General features: G+C 41.5%; 2 protein-coding genes across 5 annotated transcripts in view; one reads left to right on the forward strand and one right to left on the reverse strand.

The window, feature by feature from the left end:
• The window catches only part of CYTH3 (cytohesin 3), a 49,165-nt gene extending 45,378 nt beyond the window's left edge, over positions 1–3,787 (forward strand). For both annotated transcript variants that reach the window (XM_038151797.1, XM_038151795.1), the window contains one exon: positions 356–3,787. In XM_038151797.1, coding sequence (XP_038007725.1) covers positions 356–428 — 73 coding nt within the window. In that variant the 3' untranslated portion in view covers positions 429–3,787. The remainder of the gene's footprint in view (positions 1–355) is intronic.
• USP42 (ubiquitin specific peptidase 42) lies at positions 3,378–23,222 on the reverse strand. Of its 3 annotated transcripts, none has more exons than XM_038151791.1 (17): positions 23,032–23,222; positions 19,251–19,488; positions 18,309–18,509; positions 17,158–17,268; positions 16,893–16,995; positions 16,660–16,727; positions 16,427–16,497; positions 15,800–15,882; positions 14,367–14,478; positions 13,843–13,983; positions 13,535–13,635; positions 12,963–13,101; positions 11,556–12,284; positions 11,116–11,201; positions 8,988–10,484; positions 8,222–8,514; positions 3,378–5,947 (listed from the first exon to the last, which is right to left on the reverse strand). In XM_038151791.1, the coding sequence occupies exons 2-17, from the start codon at positions 19,477–19,479 to the stop codon at positions 5,907–5,909; spliced, it is 4,005 nt and encodes a 1,334-aa protein (XP_038007719.1). In that variant the 5' UTR covers positions 19,480–19,488; positions 23,032–23,222; the 3' UTR covers positions 3,378–5,906. The 3 variants fall into 3 exon arrangements, with proteins under 3 accessions (XP_038007719.1, XP_038007720.1, XP_038007721.1); XM_038151792.1 differs by lacking the exon at positions 23,032–23,222 and adding an exon at positions 22,306–22,441; XM_038151793.1 differs by lacking the exon at positions 23,032–23,222 and adding an exon at positions 22,158–22,294.
• Positions 23,223–23,227: the final 5 nt, after the last annotated feature.

Here is a 23,227-nt window from a genome sequence, read left to right on the forward strand (position 1 = left end):
TTCTATTAGATTCTTACTTCACCCAATAATTAACTTAATGACATGTATCTTAAGCATGTACACAAACTTCCACAGCTTGACTTTATGTTGGAAGGTTTCTAAGCAGACCCACACTATTTCTTTATTAAAGAAATAATTAATGGCCAAGATGTGAAGGTGTGAGCTCTGAACGAGTCACAGTGGAATGGAACCTTGTGCTAAAGAAATAGTTGTGGTGCTTAGAAGTCAGCCGTCCATCTTAAGAGTGTGGAGTCATCCACGAGGAAGAGAGAACAAAAGTTCTAGTTTTCAAAACTATTGAAATAGTTAACAGGTATTTATTAACCAAACTGATGATTCCTTTTTTCTCCTCCAGAGCAAGTATCAGCAGGGATCCCTTTTATGATATGCTGGCAACAAGGAAAAGAAGAATTGCAAATAAGAAATAGAACATGAGCAGCAACTTGCAGACCTGCATCAACCTATAACTGAGCATACTGTGGAGTGATAGAAGAAATTGGACAAACTAAATGAAGACAACTGTAAATTTTATATATATACATATATATATATACACACATTTTACTATGGCATAAAAACTTGGCAGAACTTTTCAGGGTAAATAGTTACTGGTATATAATTTGAAGTAAGTTTCAAATCCCAGAGAATTATTATATTGGAACTTAATTCAACTGAACACATGGAAGCCTTGTTCTCCCTTATGTTAGTGACAACTCTAGTTTACTTGGGTTGGGAGGGAAGGAGTGCAGGGCTAACACTAAAATGTCCTCTACCTGTTACCTGAGCACATTTCCCATAAAAGAAGGAGTTGTTATAAGACTTTTGAGTTCTCACTTAAGTGCAGCACTAACAGTGGAGCACAGCATGACCTGGCACTGCGTTTTCCTGTAAGCAGAAACCTCACAATCCCAAGGGCAGTTCTCAGTCGTGTGTGTTCACAGTAACAGCTGAGTGCAGCTTTCATTCAGGATTCCTCTCCTACCTTTATGGAAATAGCTTTCCTTCAGAAACATGGTGCCTGGCAGCTCAGTAGGTACCTCGTGGTGCCAGAGGGTTTGTCGGTGTGCACTGAAATACAGGCAGGGCCCAGCAGCAGAGGTTTGAGACTGTGGCCATGACATGAAGTACCAGATGTGGTCTGGTGTTTGCCAGTTGGCTAAAGCTCGTTCCTGTCTGCTCATACACTCACAACAAACACTAAGGTTTAATGACTGGTTTAATCTGCTTTTTATATAGTAACATCCTTCTTATGTTTGAGATGCTGTAGTTTGATTATCAAACACTAAGTTGCTACTAAAGGAGAGAGATGACAGGGCTTGTGTGATTTCAGGCCTTGCATGTGAAAACACCCCCACATAATTTCATATGCTTTTAAAGGGAAGAGCCAGGAAGGTGAACTGTCCCTGTAAGATGCAGCCCTAGAGAGTGAAGCAAGCAGGATTCATTCCTTTGCTTGATAACAAACTTTGGACATAGAGAGTTTGTGCAAGTTTGTACAAGTTCAGTATTTTTAGTGCATTCTTAAAGGCGATTTTCAGATTTGTGCTACAGCAATTGAAATTGAAGAAAAAAAACATTTTTACTAAAAAATAAAGTATTGATTACCTGGTGCAGCTAGACTTTCCCACAGGCATGTGTCTGTTTTTGAAACCTGTGAAGGTCCTACTGCTGGGTCTCTCAGGAACACATCAACTGCTGCAGCACATTCCACTCCAGTGCTTTTCTGTTGATAGCACACATATTGTTCTTAAAAGTAAAGCCCCTAATTCCACAACGGGGGTAAAAAGTGGGAGCTTTTGACTCTGCTGCTTCTGTTACTGCTCAGTTTTTCCCAAACTTGTTGAACCTGAGCCGTGCCTACTGTGCCAGTGAATGTGTTGGAGACCCAAAATGTTAAAGCAGCTTTGCCTGTTGGTTACAGGAGCACCTTTGGGTCTGTTGTAGGGATGTGCTGCACTGGCAAACCCACAGACTTACCAAGCTGATCTGTCTGAAGTCTCCTTTGAACTGTAGGGGAGAGTCTGTTTCACTGTTCTGTCTTACTGATTTGCCTTGTTTTGCATGGAGTGTCGGCCTTGTGAGTGTTTTGCTTTATTGCATGTTTGCAAAAGAGGCTGAGAGGAAAAGAACAAAGTAAACTTCCCTACATTTTAGATTTTTCCCAGGGTGTGTGGAATTGCTTGGGTGAATGTTTTAATCTTAGTGCTTCCAAAGGAGTAAAACTCAGCCAGAGGAGGTAGAATCCTTGAGTAAGTGTCAGTGTGGGGATATATTTTCTTAATGCAACACATTTAAACTCTTTATAGAAATTAATTAAGTTGTGTGTCCTGTGTTTGCTAAGCAGCACAACGATGGAGCTGCTGCCAGCACTTGTTTTGAGTCTTCTGTTCTGCAGTGACATTTTGTTTCAAGCACTGCCTACATCAAGTCTTAGCTTTGGACAAGTAGATTTGTAATGCAAATAGTGACAAGCCAAATCAGTGGTACTAGTGAGCATAAAGGTGAAAGGCAGCAAATACAGTATTTCTGGAGAAATGTGAGATTACAAAAGCATTAATAAGCCATGAAGCACTTTTGTATCAATTTTTATTTTCCAAAATACCACCTTTGAGGAAATCTATTTATTTAACCAGGTGAGGATGCCTGCCTATGAGCATGAAGGAAAGGCCTTGACAGTTCATTTGCTGTATTTAGTTTGAAGTTCTTATATCCGGCAGAAATAATTATTAGAGTAACATGTAACTGAGGATATTATAGCAGGAAATATTTTATTTCTTAGCATTGAAATGCAACATCTTAAACAGCTACTTGTGGTGCTCAGTGTATCTATTTAATTTACCAAAGCTAATGGAATAGCGTTTTTGTGTGTGTTTATATTTGATTTCAAATGTTCTTTGTAACAGTATTAACAGGGAGTGAAACTGGCCCAAAATTTCCACTGGCCACGAGGCCAGTAAAACAAAGTGGCTTGTGAAAATTTTGGCCATATCAGGTACTATCCACGAGAGTGAAGAAAAATCTCTCAACCTTTCCCTTTTTTATTGGGCTTCAAGTCCAGGGGTGGCTACTGAAAGTGGCTGCTTGGTGGCCTAAAGCAGGATCTGTTACAGTTTGGCCATGCTGAGGAAAAGTCCTCTGGGGACAACAGTCTCCCTTCCCGTGGCACTGAAACGTGAGGAATTCTTGAGCTCTTTGCTTTTGGCCCTGCCTTCTACAGCTGCAGGGCACTGAGAGCCACGGTGCCAGTGCAGCTGGGAGGGAACTGTACACAAAACTTAAGCTCAGCTGGACTGACTTAAATTTTACAATATTCTGACAAAATAAGCTCTGCATCACTTAGCATTTTGAACCATTTTAAACTGGTACAAAACGGAACCTTTATAAAGTGAGCAGCATTTATAATGCTTCATATATTAAAAAAACTGCATATTTTTAAGATTTATTACATATCTATGTAGATATGCTTGCTGGGAAAGCTAGGTCTGTTGTAGACCAGATACTACAAATTAAGACTTGTGGCTTACCAGTTTCATTTCTATATTTTCTTGGAAAATGTTTCTAGCTAGAGTTTAAATATAAAATGTAAATACTGTACAGGTATGTATTGATATGAGTATTACTTCGTGTATACAAGTGATTTGCATGACAAATATTCTGTATCAATCATTGTTATAACGGTGATGTTCTTATGTAAAGCCACTGCAATATTAATGTTTTCATTTATCATTAAGACCTGTTGCTTAAATCTGTCAATTTTCTCAAAAATAAAGTGTGAAACTGTCCTGTCTCCTCATTTACCAGGAATGCATGGGAGGCAATAGCTGACTCTTAAGAGGTTAAGGTTTAATTTTAAAACTGCTCTTGTACGTAAAAGGCCTCCTTTCCCTACCCTGAGGCACAGTAATTTAAATTATCAGGTTTAATTTTTTCAGAGAAAAAACCCTTCTACTGCAAAATGTTTCAGTAAAGTGTGTTACCACGAGTGTGACTCCAGTAAAAGCAGGTTTCCCTTGAGAGCCACCCTAAATTGAGGCGTTTTATTTTGTCAGTTCCCTGCCAGGAGTTTGTCAGATGTGAGGGGGGGAAGCGGATCTCTGCTCCTGGTGTAGATTAATTAGTTTCCTCAATTAGCAATTAGAAACAGGTGCTGCTGCTCCACAGCTCTGGGCAGTGTCACCCAGTGCCCTCCCTGCTCCAGAGCCACTCGGGGCAGCTGCTGCCTGTGGGGCTCTGAAGGGAGGCACAGAACAACACAGACTCCTTTGAGACAGTGCTGCTGGAGTTACTCATCAGACAAAGGACAAGACACCAAACCTTGGAGCCAGAGGACAAAAGAGGAAAAAAAAGCCAGATACAGGACAGGAATGTTGGTTACTTTGCCACGTTACTTTATGTAAGTCACATTACTGTTGCCATAGGAACATTATGCAGGTACATTATGCTTTGGCTTTATGGTGTTCCCCATGTACCAAAAGATTACTTTTAACTATTTAGTGAGACAGTAACCTTGCCCTTTTTTGCCTTTTTTTTTTTTTCCTGTTAGTTTTGGTTTTGTGGTGTTTGATTTTTTTTGTCATACACAATACCAAGCTCCTGCCGAGCTCCCAGCCTGGTGCCTGGCTCTGGAAGCTTTAGGTTGAGAGGAGAAGCCTTCAGCATCCTTGTCCAGGCAGCTGCAGTCCCAGTGACTGATCTTCTCTGGCTCACACCAACAGCATCTTCTCCCCTACACTGAGAGCAGGATGTGACTTCTCGAGTGTCAAACGCACTCTGACAGCTGTCAGCTCCCGTGACACAGTGCATGTTAAATAACTCAAGTAAAACTCAAGTGAAAATCCATTTTAACTTTGCTGTATTTATATACTATATAAATTTTACATGCTATATATTTACAGTGGGGCAAGTGCTTTTTATCTTTAAAAAAACAAAGATCAAACTTTAGACATCTCTGAACAACACAGCTTGTATAAACCAGACAGATTATTCAGATGAACTGTATTTAATACAGGTTCCCCACTCATCTCCTGATGCAGGACCAGTGAATAATAAGTGCATCACAGTTTGATAGCATTTAATAATAAAAATAAAAATCACAGTATGAATTTGTCTGTAACTAGACACTTTAGAGAGACAAAACAGACAACTGAGACTTAAGACAAATGACAGTATATTAAGAAAATGTAATAAAAACATATGGAACAATATACAAATAGTCTTGAGAGATACATTCAGAACTGCATATTTGTTGTTTCACAATGTCGAAAACCAGAAGATTTTCTTCAGATCTTGAATATAACTCAAATGTGAAGTAAATTAGTTTCTAGTGTCAGACCACAGAAAAAAAAAAATGAAGCTCTTGCAAAACTTGTGAAGTTTTAAATAAGTCTTTAAATTAAATATACAGACTGTCAGTTGCAACTTTTATAATTCCTGGTCGCTCTTGCACCAGATGTCTTAACTTGGAGTAACATTACATGAATAACATAAAGTCAACCTGAGTCTGTAATTAAGCAGCATTTGAGATGGTCTATTCCAGGGCATTATCTCAGCTCAGTGAGATATTTATGTGGTAATTTACAATGTTCAGCAGTTGTAAAAAGTTTTCACCCTTTTGGATTAGAAGTATATTTTAAAAAAGAAAGTCTCAAGTTAAAAACTAAAAAAAAGTTCTTATATGGTAAAATTCTGTACAGAAATGTTAAGCACCACTTATGACTGGATTTTGTCTTGATGGTAATTGATAATAAATCCTAAGTTTTGATGGTCGCTATTGGTAATGTCAGGTTTGAAGGTAAGAAGTCGTTGAAGGTAAGAAGTCGTTGGTTTTGATGATGAGAAGTTGTTGGTTTTGAAGGTGAAGGGTTGTGGGGGTTGGTGGTCAGAAGTCCTTGGGGTTGGTGGTGGGTTCAGTCTGAGTATTGAAGGCTTTCATCAGTCAGCTCCACATCTGAAAGACAAAAAGGAAACAAGGTCAGTCCTGCTGGGACATTTAACATTAAAGTCTCAGGGGCTTGATTTCTAAAAGACAAGGCTCAAAGCTGCCCCAGCTCCATCTGCTCCCTCAGGACAGGATCCAGCTGCACCCCAGTTCTAGGCTAAGGCTGCAGAACTGTACAGAGCCTTAGGCCAGAGCCACCTGCTTTAACAGCAAGAGCTGGACCGTGGCTGAATCCAGTGTAATTGAAGTTTTGCCTAGAAAGCAGCATTGTTTTAGTAACAGTCTTGTGGTCAGGCTGACCAAATTGCAGCCACAAAAGCAGAACCTTCAGAACTTGCTGGAGAGAACATGTAGGAAAGAACTGCTTCAAAGCTGCTCCTTCCCCCCTCCTGTATAAACTCTTCTGAAAAAACAACTTATCACTGGCTGTTTTCATCCTTATTAATTTATTCAAAATAACAGGAGTTGGGTGAAAAGGCACAACCTCACAATTCCTCAGTGGTCCCTTGCCTGTCCCCACCTTGAGACATTCAATACTCTAAAAACACAGCCAGAGTGGCCTCTCTTGAAAGCAGCTTCCATCCATCAGAGAATACTACTTGAGACCCACTTAGAAAAAAAGGACTGACATTCCAGAAGATGGAGCTAATTAACATCCACGGACTTGAGGAAATACTAAAATTCTCGAGACTCAAGCTGCTTTTGCCAGCCCTGGTGTCCCCCTTGTGTTGTTCAGCAATGAACAAACAGCTCCTTCTCCTTCTCCTTCTCCTTCCCTGCAGGCGCAGCAGCCTCAGTGCCCTGCCCTGAGCGAGGAGATGCAGAACACTGAATTCCTCACTAAACCTGACTTCGGAAAAACCCGAGTTTGCCATCTGCTGGCCACAGAATCACCAAGGCCAAACCACTACTGAGCACGAGCATTTTATTCTGCTTAGTTCCTGACTGGTCAGCTAGAACAGACCCCTTTAGTGCAATAAGGGTTATTGTGGACATGAGTATCATAAAAGAAGTCTCCTTTTACAACATTAGGATTTGAAAGACCTCAATTCAGTTCTTAATTTTTTTTTTTCATTTAAGAATAATGGGTGAACAATCACCTTTCCCTCCACTCTGTATTTTTAGAATACAACTTTTGTGTATTTATCTGTGTCTTAAAATACAATCAGTTTTCCACAAATGCACTTCCCCTTTGCCTTGAGCAAACTTTTCAGTCCAAGAATTCAGTGCACTAATTGTGGCAATTTGCCTAAGTGTGGAAACCCCATGAAAGGGATTTTAATTTTCCAGAATTTCAAGATTAAACTTCTCAATTTTTTTTTGTTTTGTGTGCTATATTGACAGTTTCAACACAACTAGAAATGAACAGGACTGTCAGTGACCATTAACCCAATTCTTAAATTGTGGGTAGGTAAAAAATGTAGAGAATTTAACAATTAAACTTGTTTTTGGATAGCGAGCTGTCTTCTTCAGGGATTACTTCACTTAGCTTTGAGTAAAATAGTTAGGGGATTGTTTTGGTTTTCTATTAAAATACATCAGTAACTGTAACTGGTTTATGTCAGATAACAGGCATTTAATAAGGTTTTATTTCTATAATAAACACTTCTGTTCAGCAAAAATTTCATGGGAAATGTTGTCAAGTTTGATTTTAGATGTTGAATTTGTTGCAGTGTGCAATCATCTTCATTGCATAATTTTAGAGCTAATTAATTTAAACTAATTAATTTATCTACTGTGAGCCCAAGTTGAGATTATGAGAAGCAACAGCTGAGAGCTCAGTGTAAATTCAGTCAGGCACACAAATTCATATTTGGGTTTTTTGTAAGAAGTACCAGACAGACTTTTTCAAATATCAAAAACTGGGAAAGAGCTGTTTCCTCAGCCCACTTCTATGTATTGTTCAGCCTATACTAACAGAAAAAACCCACAACTGAATAAAACAATAGCAGGAATTTAACACTCTCCAGGTGTTAAATTGTGAAGTGTCCTCTGGAGGTTTGACAGCTGTGCTTAGGAGAAGGCAGAGCTACACCTGGACCAACAATATTTCAGTATTATCACCAACTCCTGTTATTCTGAGTGAGCAACCAGCACTGTTTGTAGTATTTTATTTTAATTATAGAATGGTTTGGATTGGAAGGGATCTTAAAAATCATCTATTTCCAACCCCCTGCCACAGTGCTGTTTGGAAGCTGTGATAAAACCCAGGGATTTCATCACCCAAGCATTTAAAGATGGTTATGAACAGCCAGGAGTCCTGCCAACATCCCAGGCCCTTACCTCTGACATACTCAGTGGATGCCATGGAGCTGTATTTCTTGCTGTCACCTGCACCAGAAGGCTTCTCTTCCTTGTAGGGTTGTTTACTGCCCTGGTTTCTGTATTGCTCACATGAATGATCATCTGGAGGACGGGATTCTTCCTTCTTCTCCCATGTTTTCTTCTGGAAACGAGGATCTAAATATTCCAATAAGTCTTTCAGTTTCCTGTCGTGCTTCTTCTTTTTCTTCTTTTTCTTATGTTTGCGATTGTCATTGTCAAAGTGGAGCACAGAGCAATCCAAATCATAAAGTCTGAAGGAAACATGCAAGTTAAAAATAGAAAAAAACAGATGTGGCACTTGATGTATATATGAAATGTTATTTATTTACCACAGGTGACGACTTGCAGAGTGTCTGCTACTTTGTGGTACTTTCTGCATATCTAAGTTAATTTAGATGCAGCAATAAGCCCTCAGAATGAAGGACAAGAGGTCGTGGTTTGCACGCAAATTGTTAACAGCATATGGGGAATTAAAAAAAAAAATTAAAATTGTAACCTAATCAAGAACGGTGTGCAGATGTTATTCTGTCTACATTGTCCAGCTCTAGTGTTCTAACACAATTCAGCAACATCTTTCCTATCTTCTCTTGGCCAACCTAATAACATGATCCCGTCACATTATGACAGATAAGTTACTTAGAAACAACGAAAAAAAGGCAGACATGAGAAATACCCAGAAAATAATTAGGAAAAAATTGCTGATTATGCTGGAATCCTTGCTTACTTGTAATCCTTCTCTCGATGTTTATCTTTGGACTTCTTTTTCTTCTTGACCTTCTTATACTTTTTGATTCTTTGGTCATCTGTCTTTCGGCATTTCTTTTCTATGTCACTTCCACTTTCTTCTTGGTGGGAGTATTTTCTTTTGCCATTTCTTAGTTTTTCTTTTTCGTTTTCCCGGGAAGAGTCCTCAAAACTCGAGTGAGCCGACACCGGTGGAGGTGCGTGCCTTTCACGGGAGTATTTCTCCGCGTGCTGCTGAGGTACTGAACAATGGTGGAAGTTTGCTCTGTGGCTGCTGAAGTGATGCACATCCTCCTCTCGGGAGAGTGTGCTGTGAGCCCATCTGCTTTTGCAATGGTAATCCTTGTGTGACCTGCTGTAAGCTTGGCTCAGTTTGTCATAGTCTTTATCACAATGAGAGGACCTCCTCTCCCTGCCATCCCTTGTTCCGTGGGAGGAATAATAATCATTGTAGTACCTGCATTTTTCCCATCTCCGTGGTTCATCCTGATAGTATCTTTCTCTAATCCAAGGTCTGTCTCCTTTGGAATAATAATACCTATTCCTGTCTGGATCTGTCCTTTCCCTGCTTCGGGATCTGTAACGAGAATATTTTCCTGAGCTCCTGCCATTACTGGGACTGTTTCTTTCGTTGTGGGAGGATCTGTACTTGCTCTCACTGCAATACTCCTGCCTGTGACGGCTTTGCTTGTTTGTTTCCATGCTGTGAGAGCTCCTCCTCCTGTGGGAATGATCATCTGGTTTGTTTCTGGTTTGCCTCTCCTTCTCCTCAGTGTCCGAGTTTTCTCTCTTCCTCCGGTAGTGCTCCTTGTCAGTTCTTTTAGAGTCATGGATTTTTTTCTTATTTTTTTTCATATGTTTGTCATCATCTTCATATATTTTATTACTCAGTCCCTCATCTGCTCTAGAAAATTGACTTTCCAATACTTTATCCAGCTTTGTAATAGAAGAGTCATTAACGGGTGGTACCTCTACATAGTTATTAGAAATGTCCTTTGTATCTTGGCATTTATCTGTAATATCTAGAGATGCAAGTTTTTTAGAACTACATTCAATGTCAGGCTTTACAGAGGAAATTTGCCCTAATTTCTCTTTGCTCTCAGGAGATCCTTTGATGTACAAAGGATTTTCTTTTGAAATGAGTTCAGGTTCTTTTGATCTTCTTAGTTTGTCTTTATCTCTGATGTCTTCAGACTCACACTGCCCAAGGAATTCACCTTCATTGTCCAAGGATTTTTTCCTAACCTTGTGCTGACCATTGATATTGAGATGTGCATTATCAGCTTTTGTTATAATACTTTCAGCAACTTCTTCTTTGGTAAAAATGGTTTCAGAATCTGATTGAGTAAAAAGTTTCTCAACCTCACAGCTAAAGTTGGAAGGAACCTTCCTGGATTCTTCATAGGCAAACAGTGCTTCCATCACTACAGTATCTGTAACTCCGTCATTGTCAGAAGATTTCTGAGGTCCAGAGACACTGCACAAAAATAAAAACATATTTTTAACTTGAAAAAGTCCATCTAAAAGATGTTAGGAGTAAAATCTCCTAAAAAAACCCCAAAACGTGGCTAATGCAAAACTCTGAAAGACATTGACTTCAGAAAACCATTCTTACACCTCCCTCAGTTCCCATGGAAAGTTTTCCTTCTCTCAGTTCTGCAGGTCTTGCCTTAAAAAACCCATCCCCAACACATCCAGCTCCTTCCACTTGCAGCTCTGAATCTCATCAATAGCCAGAACAACTGTATTTGCTCTTCCCCCAGTTAGAAAAAAGGTAAACACACAGATTTCCCACTCTCCCAAGTGGGAGAGCAGATTGTGGGAATTTACATTTACTCATCCTAGGATGCAAAAAAAGGAAAGGGGAATAGAAAAAGTATTCCAGACAACAGAAGAAAAATGTAAAAACATCCTGTGAAAGTTTTACAGGAGGCATCTGCCTGTATTTAGTACCAGAATAATGTGTGCCCAGTGCTGATGTTTGCAATACCAGATGCACAGTGTGGAATTCTCTGTACTCACGTAAATCTCTTAAGTATTACTAGTAGATGGGTAAAATAGTAATAAACTTGTATGAAATCTTGTTTTAATCAGTGTAGTCATTTTACCTCTTTTCCTCCGACAAGCTGTTCAACTGGCTGTACGAAAGTGATTCTAAGATACCTTGAGGATCTGGTGACAAAGCTTTAGGCATCTACAATTAAAACACAGAAGTTAACACAGAGAAAGACAAAGCTGTTTTTAGTAGAAAACTACTGCTGACAAACTTCCAACATCAGATGTTACACAAGATCACAGAGATACCTGCACTCTTCCCACTTGACACGTCACCCCCACCCCCCAAAAATGGATTTTATGAAACTTATGAAGTATTATCTCCCTGAACTTCTCTTATGTTGACATTGTCATATGTTAGGCAAATTCAGTGGGATAACAGCACAAAGGGTTAGAATGAATCTGTGCTGTGTTTTCTTGGTATTCCACATTGGGCTCATGAATATTGAATATATCATAGGTGAGAAAGTGCAGATGAACAAACGCAACTCACCGCTTCAAGCACTCCATTTGCTTTAGAGAAGAAAATCTCAGAAGGTTTAATGGGTTGGACTTGGCAAGTGGAATCATCAAGTTTCAGTCCATTTTCTTTATATTCATTATCTAAACTAATAGCACCATTTAGGGAATCAATTTTTGGCAGCTCATGCTGGGATCTTTCTTCAGCATTCTGACAGGACGAATGGGAATTATGCAATGTACGGACCACCTTCCCAATCAGAATTCCATTGGAAGATATGACGTTGCAATGCCTTTTGAACAAGCCCTTTGACTCCTCGGATTTTCCCGAAGGTTCTGCACCGTAAGGGACCATGTTATCAGAACAGAGCTTAGGGTTTCCATTCACTGCTGGCTCAACAAAGATTTCATCAGGAACCTCCTGCTTGGAGACATTAGTAGCAACTGACACTGTGGAGAGGTTTGAGGTAGGCTCTGCTGCAGAAGAGTTTGTAATTGTGGCTGAAGGAAGGGGCTTCAGATCCTCCTCCTCCACAGCGCTGCTCGGACACTCCGCCTGCGGCACCGCCTGCCGGGGGGGCAGCTTGTTGTGAATACTGATCGTGATCTTCTGGGTTTTGGAAGGGTCTGCCATTGAAGGCCTGGAAATTGCCCAGTTTTGAACACAGGCTGTTGGTGGAGCTGAAGATGGCCTTTTCACAGCAACACCAACAGTACTGGGATCCTCTTTTAAGGGTCCATTTCCATTTAAACGACTTGAACTCTGGATTTGAGGAGATTGTAAGATGGATATGTTCAAACACACAGCACTGGAAGTTTTACAACATTAAATTCTCATGCTAAATAGTTCTACAGATTGCCTCAATACCTAAGAAGAAACCTCACTTTCCTCCCAATATACATGCACGTCCAATGGGTGTGTGTAAATCCTACCTTTGGTATCAAATGAGCATCAGTTTGACACCCACCCAAACAACTTAACATTGACTAAAGCTATTCAAAAAATATTTATTTTACTTTTTAAACACTCTCCAGCAACACTGGAATAATTCTCCTAGTACTCAGGAGCAAGACAATTTGTATTCTATCACTGTCTCAACTAAAGTGACACTGATGGGGACAGGGCAGATATTTACTTTTTAAATTTAAATTATTTAGGCATTAATAGACTACTTTTAAAATTTAAATTATTCAGGCATTAATACAGGACTTAAATTGTCTCAAGAGCAGAGCTCTCAAGCTTTAGAAAGCTGAGCTGGAAGGGTAAAGTAACTAAGTGGCATGGCTGCATAATACAGGATTAGCCACTGTTTGAGTAACTCTGGCTCTAGCACGAGGGCCGTGAAGAAACCTGCAGCGTGGAAGGGAAACTAAAACTCAAAAAACCCCACCCTACACCAAAAGCTGCCATAACTTGGTGCTATTATCCCCTCCCAATTACCTTGATCATGTGAGGAGGAAGGCGTGGTCCCATGAAGGCAGGCTGCTTGCTGCTGGCCCCGCGCTGGCCCAGGAAGGAGCGCGGGTAGGAGGGCGCGGGCAGGTAAAAGGCTCGCTCCCCCAGCGTCAGATCGTAGCGCCTGTGGACACAAGGCACCTCAGCTCACAGCCCTTCCTTCAGCCTATTCCTGGATTAAACCCATCCCATAATCTCAGCAATAGTGAACATCACATGAAAGGTACATCTGGAAGATTTAGGCAGGACTACGAACTGAAGATTAGATAATGACTGTCCTTTCCAGAGCAATGATTCAGCCTCACACCATCTGTGGCCATGATGTCTCCTCTTTTCTAAACTGGCCAGCTACAGTGAGCAGATAGATAGCAGTGTACCCGAGTGCAGAAGTTTAAGGTCAAGCAACGAAAGGTAATAAATGACACGGGGAATTTCCACTTAGACAGAAATACACAAATAGTAATACTTTCCTAGAGTGAAAAGAAAAAGACTTGAAAACAAGAAAAGTATCAGCAACTTGGCAGTAAAAATGTTCTGAGCACATCTGGTGTTATTACCTGATATAAAAAAGTACGTAAGCTTGCTGATTGAGAACTGTTTTGATATCAGAAAGCTCTACTGAGGCATCATTCATTCGGTACCAAAGTCCATTACCAGCCTGCAAACAAAGACAGAATACCTTCAGATGAATTGCATGTGTTCCAAAGGACATCACAGATAGAGCACAGCAGAACAAAGCATACCAAAACAAAGCAAACAAAGCACATGATGCAATGTTTTCCCTTAAAACCAGTGGTTACCAATAACATTTTAATTTCTTTGTCAGCAAAAATTTTATCCTGTTAGAAGTTGAGCTGATCTCTACCTTTATGAAGCAGAGATAGTGTCCAGCATTACAGTTGAAGCCACTATGTACAAGAACTGCATATAAAGCATAGATGAGGGGTTCTCCAATAGATTGGGACATATACGCTCGAAGATCCAAATATTCAGGGTATTTTACATCCTAAACAAAGACAAAGAAGATTCAAAAGTTATCCTGAAATACTTCATGGAACAGCCTGAAAAAGACACAGACTAGTACTATATAAATATATTTTTCAATTCACTTGAAAATGCCTGTTCTCAGAAACAACATTTAATAACTCAAGCTGCAGGGAGCTGTTTTCCACAGAATTAGCTCTTTAAGGGGAAGGTATGTTCTTATGGTCACACAGGAACTCTACCAGTATTAAAAAAGAAAGTAACAGCCACGGTTGCTAAGTTGTTATATCAACTTTGCTTACACAGTAGTTACTGCCTGAAATGTGAACAACTTTAAAATGAGTATTCATCTTTGGGAAATGCCCATTCCAAGAAGATAAAGCAGCATTCCAGCTGCAAACATACCTTGTTGATCTTTCCACCTGTAAAATTTGCAAATCTTTTCAGTGATATTGTGAGAACATTGGAAGAGCGATGTATCGTGTATCTCTTTGATGCTGGAACCATCTTTTTACACCTTTAAAACAAGCACAGACATATTTCTAACATTATATTCTTTTCTCACCCAGAATTCAAACAAGTTTTCATCTCTCACACGTGCTTATGCTATTTGAATGATATTTTGCTTGTATCGTATGTTAGATCTTTCCTTAAATCCATAAACTGCATTTCAGCTTTGTTAACAGAGAGAATGTAGCAGGATATTAGGGACAGCTCAACAGAACAAAAGATTTAGGACATTATCTCTTGATAGCCAAATAAATGCCTGAACATGTATCTATCTTTCTTATGTCAAAAAGATAAGGCAATAAAAAAGGTAAAGAAATCACAGGAAGGAAACAGCCATTCTGCAAGAGGCAGACAATACTGGACAATATTGAGTTTTCTTGTACTGAGGTTGCCTGGAAAGACTGAAACCCTCTGCAGTCCTTCAAAACAAAATGGTTAATTTTGCTTGTTTCACTGCACACTCAAAGGAGGTACAGACTAAATACTGAAATGCAACCATCAGCACAAAGATTGAAACATGTCACTTCACATTGTCAAGAAAAGCACTGCTGAGTAACAAACAGAAAGGATTTGACTGCCTCTTTTAAATCAGATGTCAAAATACAAGGCACAGAATTCCAAACTGATGGAGAAAGCCAATAAACAAAATAAGAAAGCCACCCAGAATAAGGAAAAAAAATAAAGAAGATAAAGAAGTGGTTTATAAAGTTCTGAAACTTATATTTAGAGATGAAGGTTTTCAGGCAGTAGTAATCCTTATTAGAAAAAATAATGGTAGAGAACAAAAAGGAAACTGAAAACAATACAATAGTTTGCCAGCAACAGAAATGACACTGTACATACACCAAACCTTTATTTTCAAGCTCACAAAACGACTAAACTTCTGGTGGGTCTGTGTGTGACTAAGCTGGTGTTGCCTCCCACCCCAGGTCCTTGTCCATATCCCTGTGCTCCAGCTCACCACTTACCAGACACACCTTTTAACTTCTGGCCATGAGTATCTGAGTGTGCAACTTCACACTCAGGAAGACTGACAAGGCCCAGCACAGACAGTATGAGGAAGAAAAGTCTGATGTGAGCAATACAATTCTAATAATGTATTTCCAAATATTCAAACAGAAATATAAAAATGACTAATTTAGAAACAAGTGCATTATTCCCCAATCTTTGAATGATTTCAGTATATTAGTTATGTAAACAAAACTGAATGAAACAGCAAGCCATCTCTGTCTTATTGCTAAACAAAGTCAAGAGATAACTCATCCTCCAAGTCATGCACTGCACTGAACGTGTATCTTGTATTAAGGTGTAATTAATATTAATCTTACTTGCTACACTTATAGCTGTTTTCACCATCCAGCTGTTCCGGTTTCACAAATTGTTCTAGAGCTCTGGTGACAGATGTAACTGCCTGGATGAGTAGAAAGAAAGTAGAACACTAAGTCACAAGAACTGCAAAATTTCAAGCACTTACAAGCACTTTACAAGAGAACCTTGCTAGTTTATACCTAAGTGGCCTACTGTGAACCAGCAAACACTGTGAAGGAAGAGACAGAAACAGAGTTCTCTTGAATATTTACCTCATTTCAAAATGATCCCACTTCAAAATACATAAATTTTGCAGGGCCAGACAGTATCTGTGGTATGCCTTGGCATCAATAATGAGAACAATCAAACCCATCAGTCTAACAATAGATGCATACTGAAGTAGAATAATTGAGAAGTATGATTATATCATTGTTTGTCTAGCCATAATTATTATTTTTCCAGCTTAAATCCAATCCAAACATGGAGAGTATTTCCATGGCTTCCACAGAACAACACAGTCCAATCCACCACCATCCACTACCAAGCTGTTTTGCTTCAACAATACAAGTTTCTAAGCAAAATTACTTTATTTTACAAAGCTCTACAAGCATTTACACATCTCAGCCCATGCTCACAAACATTCTCACCTTTATATCCAAAGTAACATCGAGAAATGGCTCGTACGTATCTGACACTGCTTTGCAGTTCAAGCACTTTACTGGAATCAAAACACAAATGCTTAACATCACTTGAATGAGACTAACTGCATGAATTTAAATTATTAATACACATTACTTTAGTCAAACTACAAACTCCTTTCTACAGACAGACAAAAAGACACAGATCAGTTCGAAAGACAGTAAATTTTTAAAAAAAGTACCTCGAGATCTTAGATATCCTCCAAATATTTGATAAATAAGTGTGGTGGCTTGAGAAGATCTGTCTAATCTGGAAATAAATTAGAGTCAGAAGTCAGAAGACTGAACGCACAGAGTTAATTCCTCAAACAATTTTTGGTTTTATGAAAACCAAGGCCACAGATTTTAATTCATGATAGTAAATAAAGTAGTAAGAGGGGCTAGGAAAGATTTAAATTTATTATTTTATGCTTACTTGGTGCTTCCATTCAAGCAAGCTTTCTGTAAAGCATCAACAGTGAAGCATAAGAATTCATGTGCATCCTCTTGACTGCCAAAATGGAAATGTTTTCCTATTCCTAATAAACAAGAAGGTTATCATATATTTATTTCTCATAGAATGAAGGAAAACACACATTTCTAAAATACCTCTTCTTTAAAGTAGCAAAATTATTTACATGCATCAAATAACTCACTGTAAAATTAAAAAAATAAAAATAAACCTATATCAAACTACTTACTTTTAAGGCCATTGATAACAGATGTAGGTTTGATAGCATTATTAGAGCAACACAGGACCTGGTTGATGTGACTTTCCATTGTGCACATCATACAGAATCCTTCTACATGACCTAGTGAAAGAAGAAAGCATCCCATTCTAGTCAAATACACATTGCTAAAAGGAAAACCCACCCCAAAATAATAATAACTCAAGTTGTGGGTGCAATGTCCACTCTCTGTGGCACATTCTCTTCTCCTAAGGTGTCAGTATCCCAACAGTTTTCTGGCATTTTGTTACACAAAACTGTACAGAATAAAACTTCTTAAATCACAGACCAGGCTGCTCAAAACCCCATCCATCCTGGCCTGGAATACTCCCACTGGAAGGTGTCCCTCCCCATGGCAGAGGATCGGAACGAAATAATTTTGAAGGTTCCTTCCAATAATTCCCTGACTCTTAAATGAAATAATTTTTATATATGGGAATAAAACACAATCCAACTTCTAGGAATACATATTAAGATACCAGACTAGAAAGCATACAGCTGCCTTAGGAAATAACTCCACATTTATGGATATAAAAAGAAACTCCCCTAGGCTTAATAAAGTCAAGTATAAAATCAAAATTCAAAGAACACAAAGTCCAGGCTTTAAAAAATACAAACTTAATTATTTAGAATAAAATCAGCCTAAATTTCAATGCAGTCCCCCCCCAGATTTCTATGTGAGTTCATAAAAGATTAGCTTGTAGAGCTTTCTAGAATGTTTGGCTTTTTAATGGGTCAACATTGAACATATAATTTATCACAGTATTAGTGCACTGCAGTATCTCAGCTGTGAAGACTAAGAATCTTCAACGCCAACATCCTAAATTTTATCACCTTTCTACCAGCAGGAAACCTAAATGCCAAATGTTCATCAAATGCCTCACTTTACAATGCACTTCATTATTCACATGAAGCAAGAAATGATCTTTTCTTAAAGTTTTACTGTGGCACATTAAATTAACAAATTCACTTTATATGCCTCCCTTCATTCTGACCTTGAAGACAGCATTCAAAAACTGCTTCTACAGGCAAAATAGAACAACTAAGAATTTTCTTCGTAGAACCCTGTTTTTCTTTCACCTTTGGAGCTGTCCAACAGATTTACAGTGTTAGAAAATACTCACATGACTTGGTGTGCTCAAGTGAAAGCATGTAATTGGCAAGAGGAGGCGTGTAGGTCAAACACTGGAGAGTAGAATTAAGGAAACAAGTGTTGCCGAGGTTCTGCAGTCCAACTCCAACACTTTGTGTTTGTTGCCAATCCATACAGATTTTCTCAGGTGGAAAAAGAATTCTTTGTGGCGGAGCAATCCCATCATTAACAACTGCAAGAAATTTGTGTTTCAAACAGAGTTGCACTGGTTTTGTTTCAAAGAGGGTATTTAAAAAGTAGGATTATATCCAACACATGTGCACCAACACATGATGCACAGCTTTAACACTGCCACGTGAATTTGCTAGTCAACACACTCCTTTGGACAATAATTTATTCATCTGTTTTAATTCTTCTAATAAAAGACACTAACTACCACTCTGATTTTAGCACCCAATTTCTTTATCTCTACATCCTTTAATCTCTTAATTAAATTATTGGTTTTTTCCTTATCGTAACTTAAACCACAAACTTACACTTGTGGTTATGCAGTAAGAAAAATCAAACAGACACACGAGTAAGCAGCACAAAAAGTAACCCCACAGATACCAGATCTCTTCCTGGGCAGTGTTATTACTCAAAGACTTGTGAATAATGGAAGCCATGAATAGACATGGTAAAATGTACTTTTCTCTCCAGAACAGAAGAGACCTAGGTACATCTGTGCATTATGAAAAGCTCCCCTTATTTGATTTTACATAAATAAATACTTTACAAATCAATTGTAAATAGATCAACCCAAGTTCTGCGACACCTATCCCTGCAGCTGCCTCAGGGGATGCACAGGATTGAAGTCTGTGGCTGAACTCTTGATTGGCTGTAGCAATCCATTTTATAGCAATTCAACAACTAAAACCTGCTTCTACTTTGGTTTTGTGTCTAACAAAAAGGAGGAAGGACAGAAGACACTTACCTAGATCTCTTTGGGCAAAAGGCTTTGATTTTTGAGATGATCTACAATAAATATGCCCCCCAGGACCTTTGTCCACAGAGACTTTGTTTGGATCTTCTGTAGGAGGTACCCGGCCCAAACTTGCAGTGCGAGACGTCATTTTTTTAGTACGGGGTTTCATAGATTTGTCAGACCGTCTTGAGGAAGATTTTTTAGACTTTGAAGATTTTGGCTTGTTAACTATGGTCATTGTTCATATCTGAAACAAGGCAAAAGTTCTGTTTGGTATAAGAACGTCCAAAGTATTCCAGAAAGGAAAGACCAAGAGAAATCCTGCCCCTTAGCCTCAAAGAACCTGAAGAACTAAGCAGCTAAGAATGATTACAAACAAGGGAACAAAACCTCAAAACACACCAAAAAAACTCCACCCAACACACAACTGAATGCACAGAGTAGATTTTTTTCTATCTAAACTGCATCAATATTTTTTTAACTTCTGCTGAGTTAACGACTGATAGCATTCCTTACACTTTCATGGGATTTTAAACCACTATAGTTACCAAGATCTTTTTCTTAAAAGAAGCTGTGAGCAGTGGCACAATCAAGTGCTGGCCTGTTGAGATCCAGGAGGAATTGTCTGGCCAACATCTTCCTGCTCCTGGGAACCACACACCCCTGATGACACAGAGCATGGGAAACGGCTCTGAGAAATCTTGGGAAAGAAGAGCTAGAAAACACTTGCAAATTTATTTCCACCTGGCTTTCTTCTGCCCTTCCAAGAAGTATTTGTTTAGATATGATTTTGGTGGCATTCCTTGTGGTATTTTGCACCCATCATTTACAATGCTTACTTATAAACCAAGAAGTTGAATTCAAAAGCATCTTTTTCAGTTCTACTTATGTAAAGTTGTTTTGCCGGGGGAAAACAAAAGAGGAATGTAAACTATAAAAAGAAAATGATGACCGCAAAAGAAAGCAAAACAAATCCTCAGCCTTCAAGAGTAAAGGCAATAACTGATACTAAGTCCTTTATAAAATGCTGATTACGTTTCAAGAAGGTACCCCTTTAAATACATGTAATGTTGTGAGCATAGTAAGCTGCTGAATAATTACATGATCAGTTATCAACTCCTATATGTAAATTTTTACTACTATTGTACTCTATCATGTAGGGCCTGTTCAAGTTTAGGGAAACTATAAACTTAACTGAGGGTTTAAAGTATAACCTGCTTAGTAACACTAAAATAACTGAGAGAACAAAGCATGAAGCAGTTTCAGATTCATGGCTCAACTTGATTGCTAATGATGAAACTTCTAGTAGATTAAACAAAGCACAGTAAATCGCAGAATTCTGGTCCCACAAAAAGACAAATCATGTGTGGAACCTTTAATTAGGTTTTTTTTTCCCCTCTAAATTTTCAATTTAAAATCTACTCTGTACACATTGGAAAATTCACTTATGTGACTGAAAAATGAGGACATCCTTGTCCATTTGAAAGACTAAGATGACAGTTCTTGGGCTTAGTGATTTTCAGGTAAGATCCAGACTCCAAATTGCAGATACTGGTGACATCTCCTTTTCCTGATGGAAAGGGAAGGGGTTTCAACAACATAATGAACTTATTTGCAGGACAAAAACCAGAATCAAGACTGCAGTGAAAAGCAAACAGAAGAATATTATCACAAAAAAGCTTTGGCCTTATACTGACCAATGAGGGAAGCCTCACGTATTTTAAAATTTATTTTTGACAACTGCGTAGCACTGATTGGTGCTGCTAATTTAGTTTTGACAACTGATTACCAGTATCAAACACTAGACACCTGCAAATATCAACGGATGTCAAGAATAACTCAGATCCACCACTTTTTCAAAATCTGTCAATATAATTAATTTGGATGTAACATCTCTTTGATGAAGTAGCACAAACATTACCCAGATATTTTCTCACTGTTCACTGTAAATACAGGTTCTGCTCCTGTACCACAGCTGAACATAAATTCACATTGCCATGTGTATTGAGCTCTTTCCCCCTCTGCTATTCCCAGATCAGACTTCTCACAGTATGATACTGACGAGCAGAACAGCACAAACAGTTGTTTTCCTCCCATTTGGAGTGATGCATCAGCGTTGTTTAGATTCTTTTTTCGCAGTCTCATCACAACACGCATCAGTTAATACTCGGATCTAAATATTTATGTTTGGTCTCCGCTTTGCATACAATAAATCACAGCTCAGGAGGGTTTTATACAAGATCCCGTCCACAGAACCGCGTTCAGTCAGGGAGTACGAGTCTTTATCTCAGTACAAACCGAACACTTCCAGCAGCGAGTGTTAAAAAACAAGAGCGGCACACGGCAACACCGAGGCAGAAACAAGAAGCAGGAGGAAACTACTCCAGCAGAAGCCCAGGCAGAGTCACCTCGCTACAATCACCGACCGCACCGCACACGCCGCCGGGAGCAAGAACACCCCGGGGCAGCGCAGAACACAAACACACGCCCCGCGCCGGCTTTACTTTCGTTACAAAATTAAAGGCAGCACAGGCGAGAGCAATTAATGATTTTACCCTTGCTGAGCAGGCGGCGGGGAGCGCTCGGCGCGGGGCAGCTCCGAGCTCCGAGCTCCGAGTCCCGGGGCCGTTGGTTGTGGCGGGACCGAGCCCGGCGCCGCGAGCGCCCGCGAGCGCCTCGCTCCGGGCGGCCCCGAGCCCCGGAGCCCGCTCACAACCGAACCGCCCGCCCCGCCAGCGCCAAGCCCGCTGCACCGACCCGCTTTCCCTCGCTCCGCCCTTCCGAGGGGTCCCGCTTCCCGAAAACGTGCGGACACCGGCAGTAAAAGGCCGCTGGCAGGGGCAGGGACGGGCACCGCACGCAACATGTCCGCACTCGGCGCGGCAAGAGCCCAAACACACACAAAACAAAACCCACCCCGACACGCGGGCGAGGGGGGCCGGGAACCGGCCCTGAAGGAGCTCCCGCCTCGCCCTTCTTCCTCTACCCCTCACACCGCCCGGCCCCTCCGCCCCGCGGCTCCCGCCCGTGCCATGCCGCCTCCGCCGCCCGGCCCCGTGCTGACCTGTCCGGGCCCGCGTCCCATCCCGGCCCGGGGGCAGGACCGCGGCGGCGGCGCCCAACGGCGGCTCCGTGCCCATGGCAACGCGGGTGGGGGGGGCGGCGAAGCGAGCGCGGAGCCCCCCGGGCACGGGGCGGAGGGGCCGCGGGAGCCGCCACCGCCGCGCCGAGCGGGAACAACGCGGGGCCAGGCGGGGCACAGCGCCGCTCCCGCGGCGGGACGCGGGGCCGGGGCGTCCCGGCCGCCCTCCCGCCTGCGCCGGGACGCGGGGGACCCGCGCCGAGTCCCCCACGCCGACAGCAGCAGGAGTAGAAGGAAGGAGATGCGGGCGCCTGCGGGACCCCGGCGCGTAACGGAGAGGGCGGGCGGGCGAGGAAGCACCGCCGCGCCGGGAGGGGGCCGGTCCCGCCGGCCCAGGGGGTGGCGGCGGCGGCGGCGGGGCTGGGTCCCTCCGCCGCGTGCTGGGGACGGCGCCCCGCCCCGCCCGGGGGTCCCACCCCCTCCGGCTGCCCGCCAGCCAGGAGGGCAGCGGCCGAGCGCCCGGCCCGCGCCCCGGCGCGGTGGGCTGGGCTGGGCTGAGCCGGCTGCTCCCGCCGGTCGCTTTCCCTTCCCTTTCCCGGGCCGGCCCCTCCCCCCGGCCCATTGATTTCCAGGCGGGAGGCGCACGCGGCGCCGCCGGGTTGTGCCGGGGCCGCCGCCGGGCCCGGCGCTGCCCCCCAGCCCCATTACCTGGCTCGGCCCCGCTTGACTCGGCGCTGCCGGGTCCCCCTCGCCGCAGCCCCCGCCTCAGCCCGGCCCGCTCCGCCTACTGTTACAGTCCGTCGGGGAACAATGACGTCCCTCCGCCGGCCTCTTGCATCCGGGGCCCGGCGCCGGCCGGGCAGGCGGGCGGGGGGAGGAGAGGAGGCGGCGGCGGCGGCGGGGG

Source organism: Motacilla alba, chromosome 14, assembly GCF_015832195.1.
Source record: "Motacilla alba alba isolate MOTALB_02 chromosome 14, Motacilla_alba_V1.0_pri, whole genome shotgun sequence".
NCBI classification, from domain to species: Eukaryota; Metazoa; Chordata; class Aves; order Passeriformes; family Motacillidae; genus Motacilla; species Motacilla alba.

What these genes read in the sequence shown, in the direction of transcription:
- USP42 (XM_038151791.1), bottom strand. Translation starts at nt 19,479, where the DNA reads ATGACCATAGTTAACAAGCCAAAATCTTCAAAGTCTAAAAAATCTTCC. An exon ending in ATGTTACTTTGGATATAAAG is followed by an intron (nt 15,883 to 16,426) that starts GTGAGAATGTTT and finishes CTACTCATCCAG; the next exon opens with GCAGTTACATCTGTCACCAG. An exon ending in ATCCACTGAGTATGTCAGAG is followed by an intron (nt 5,948 to 8,221) that starts GTAAGGGCCTGG and finishes TTTGTCTTTCAG; the next exon opens with ATGTGGAGCTGACTGATGAA.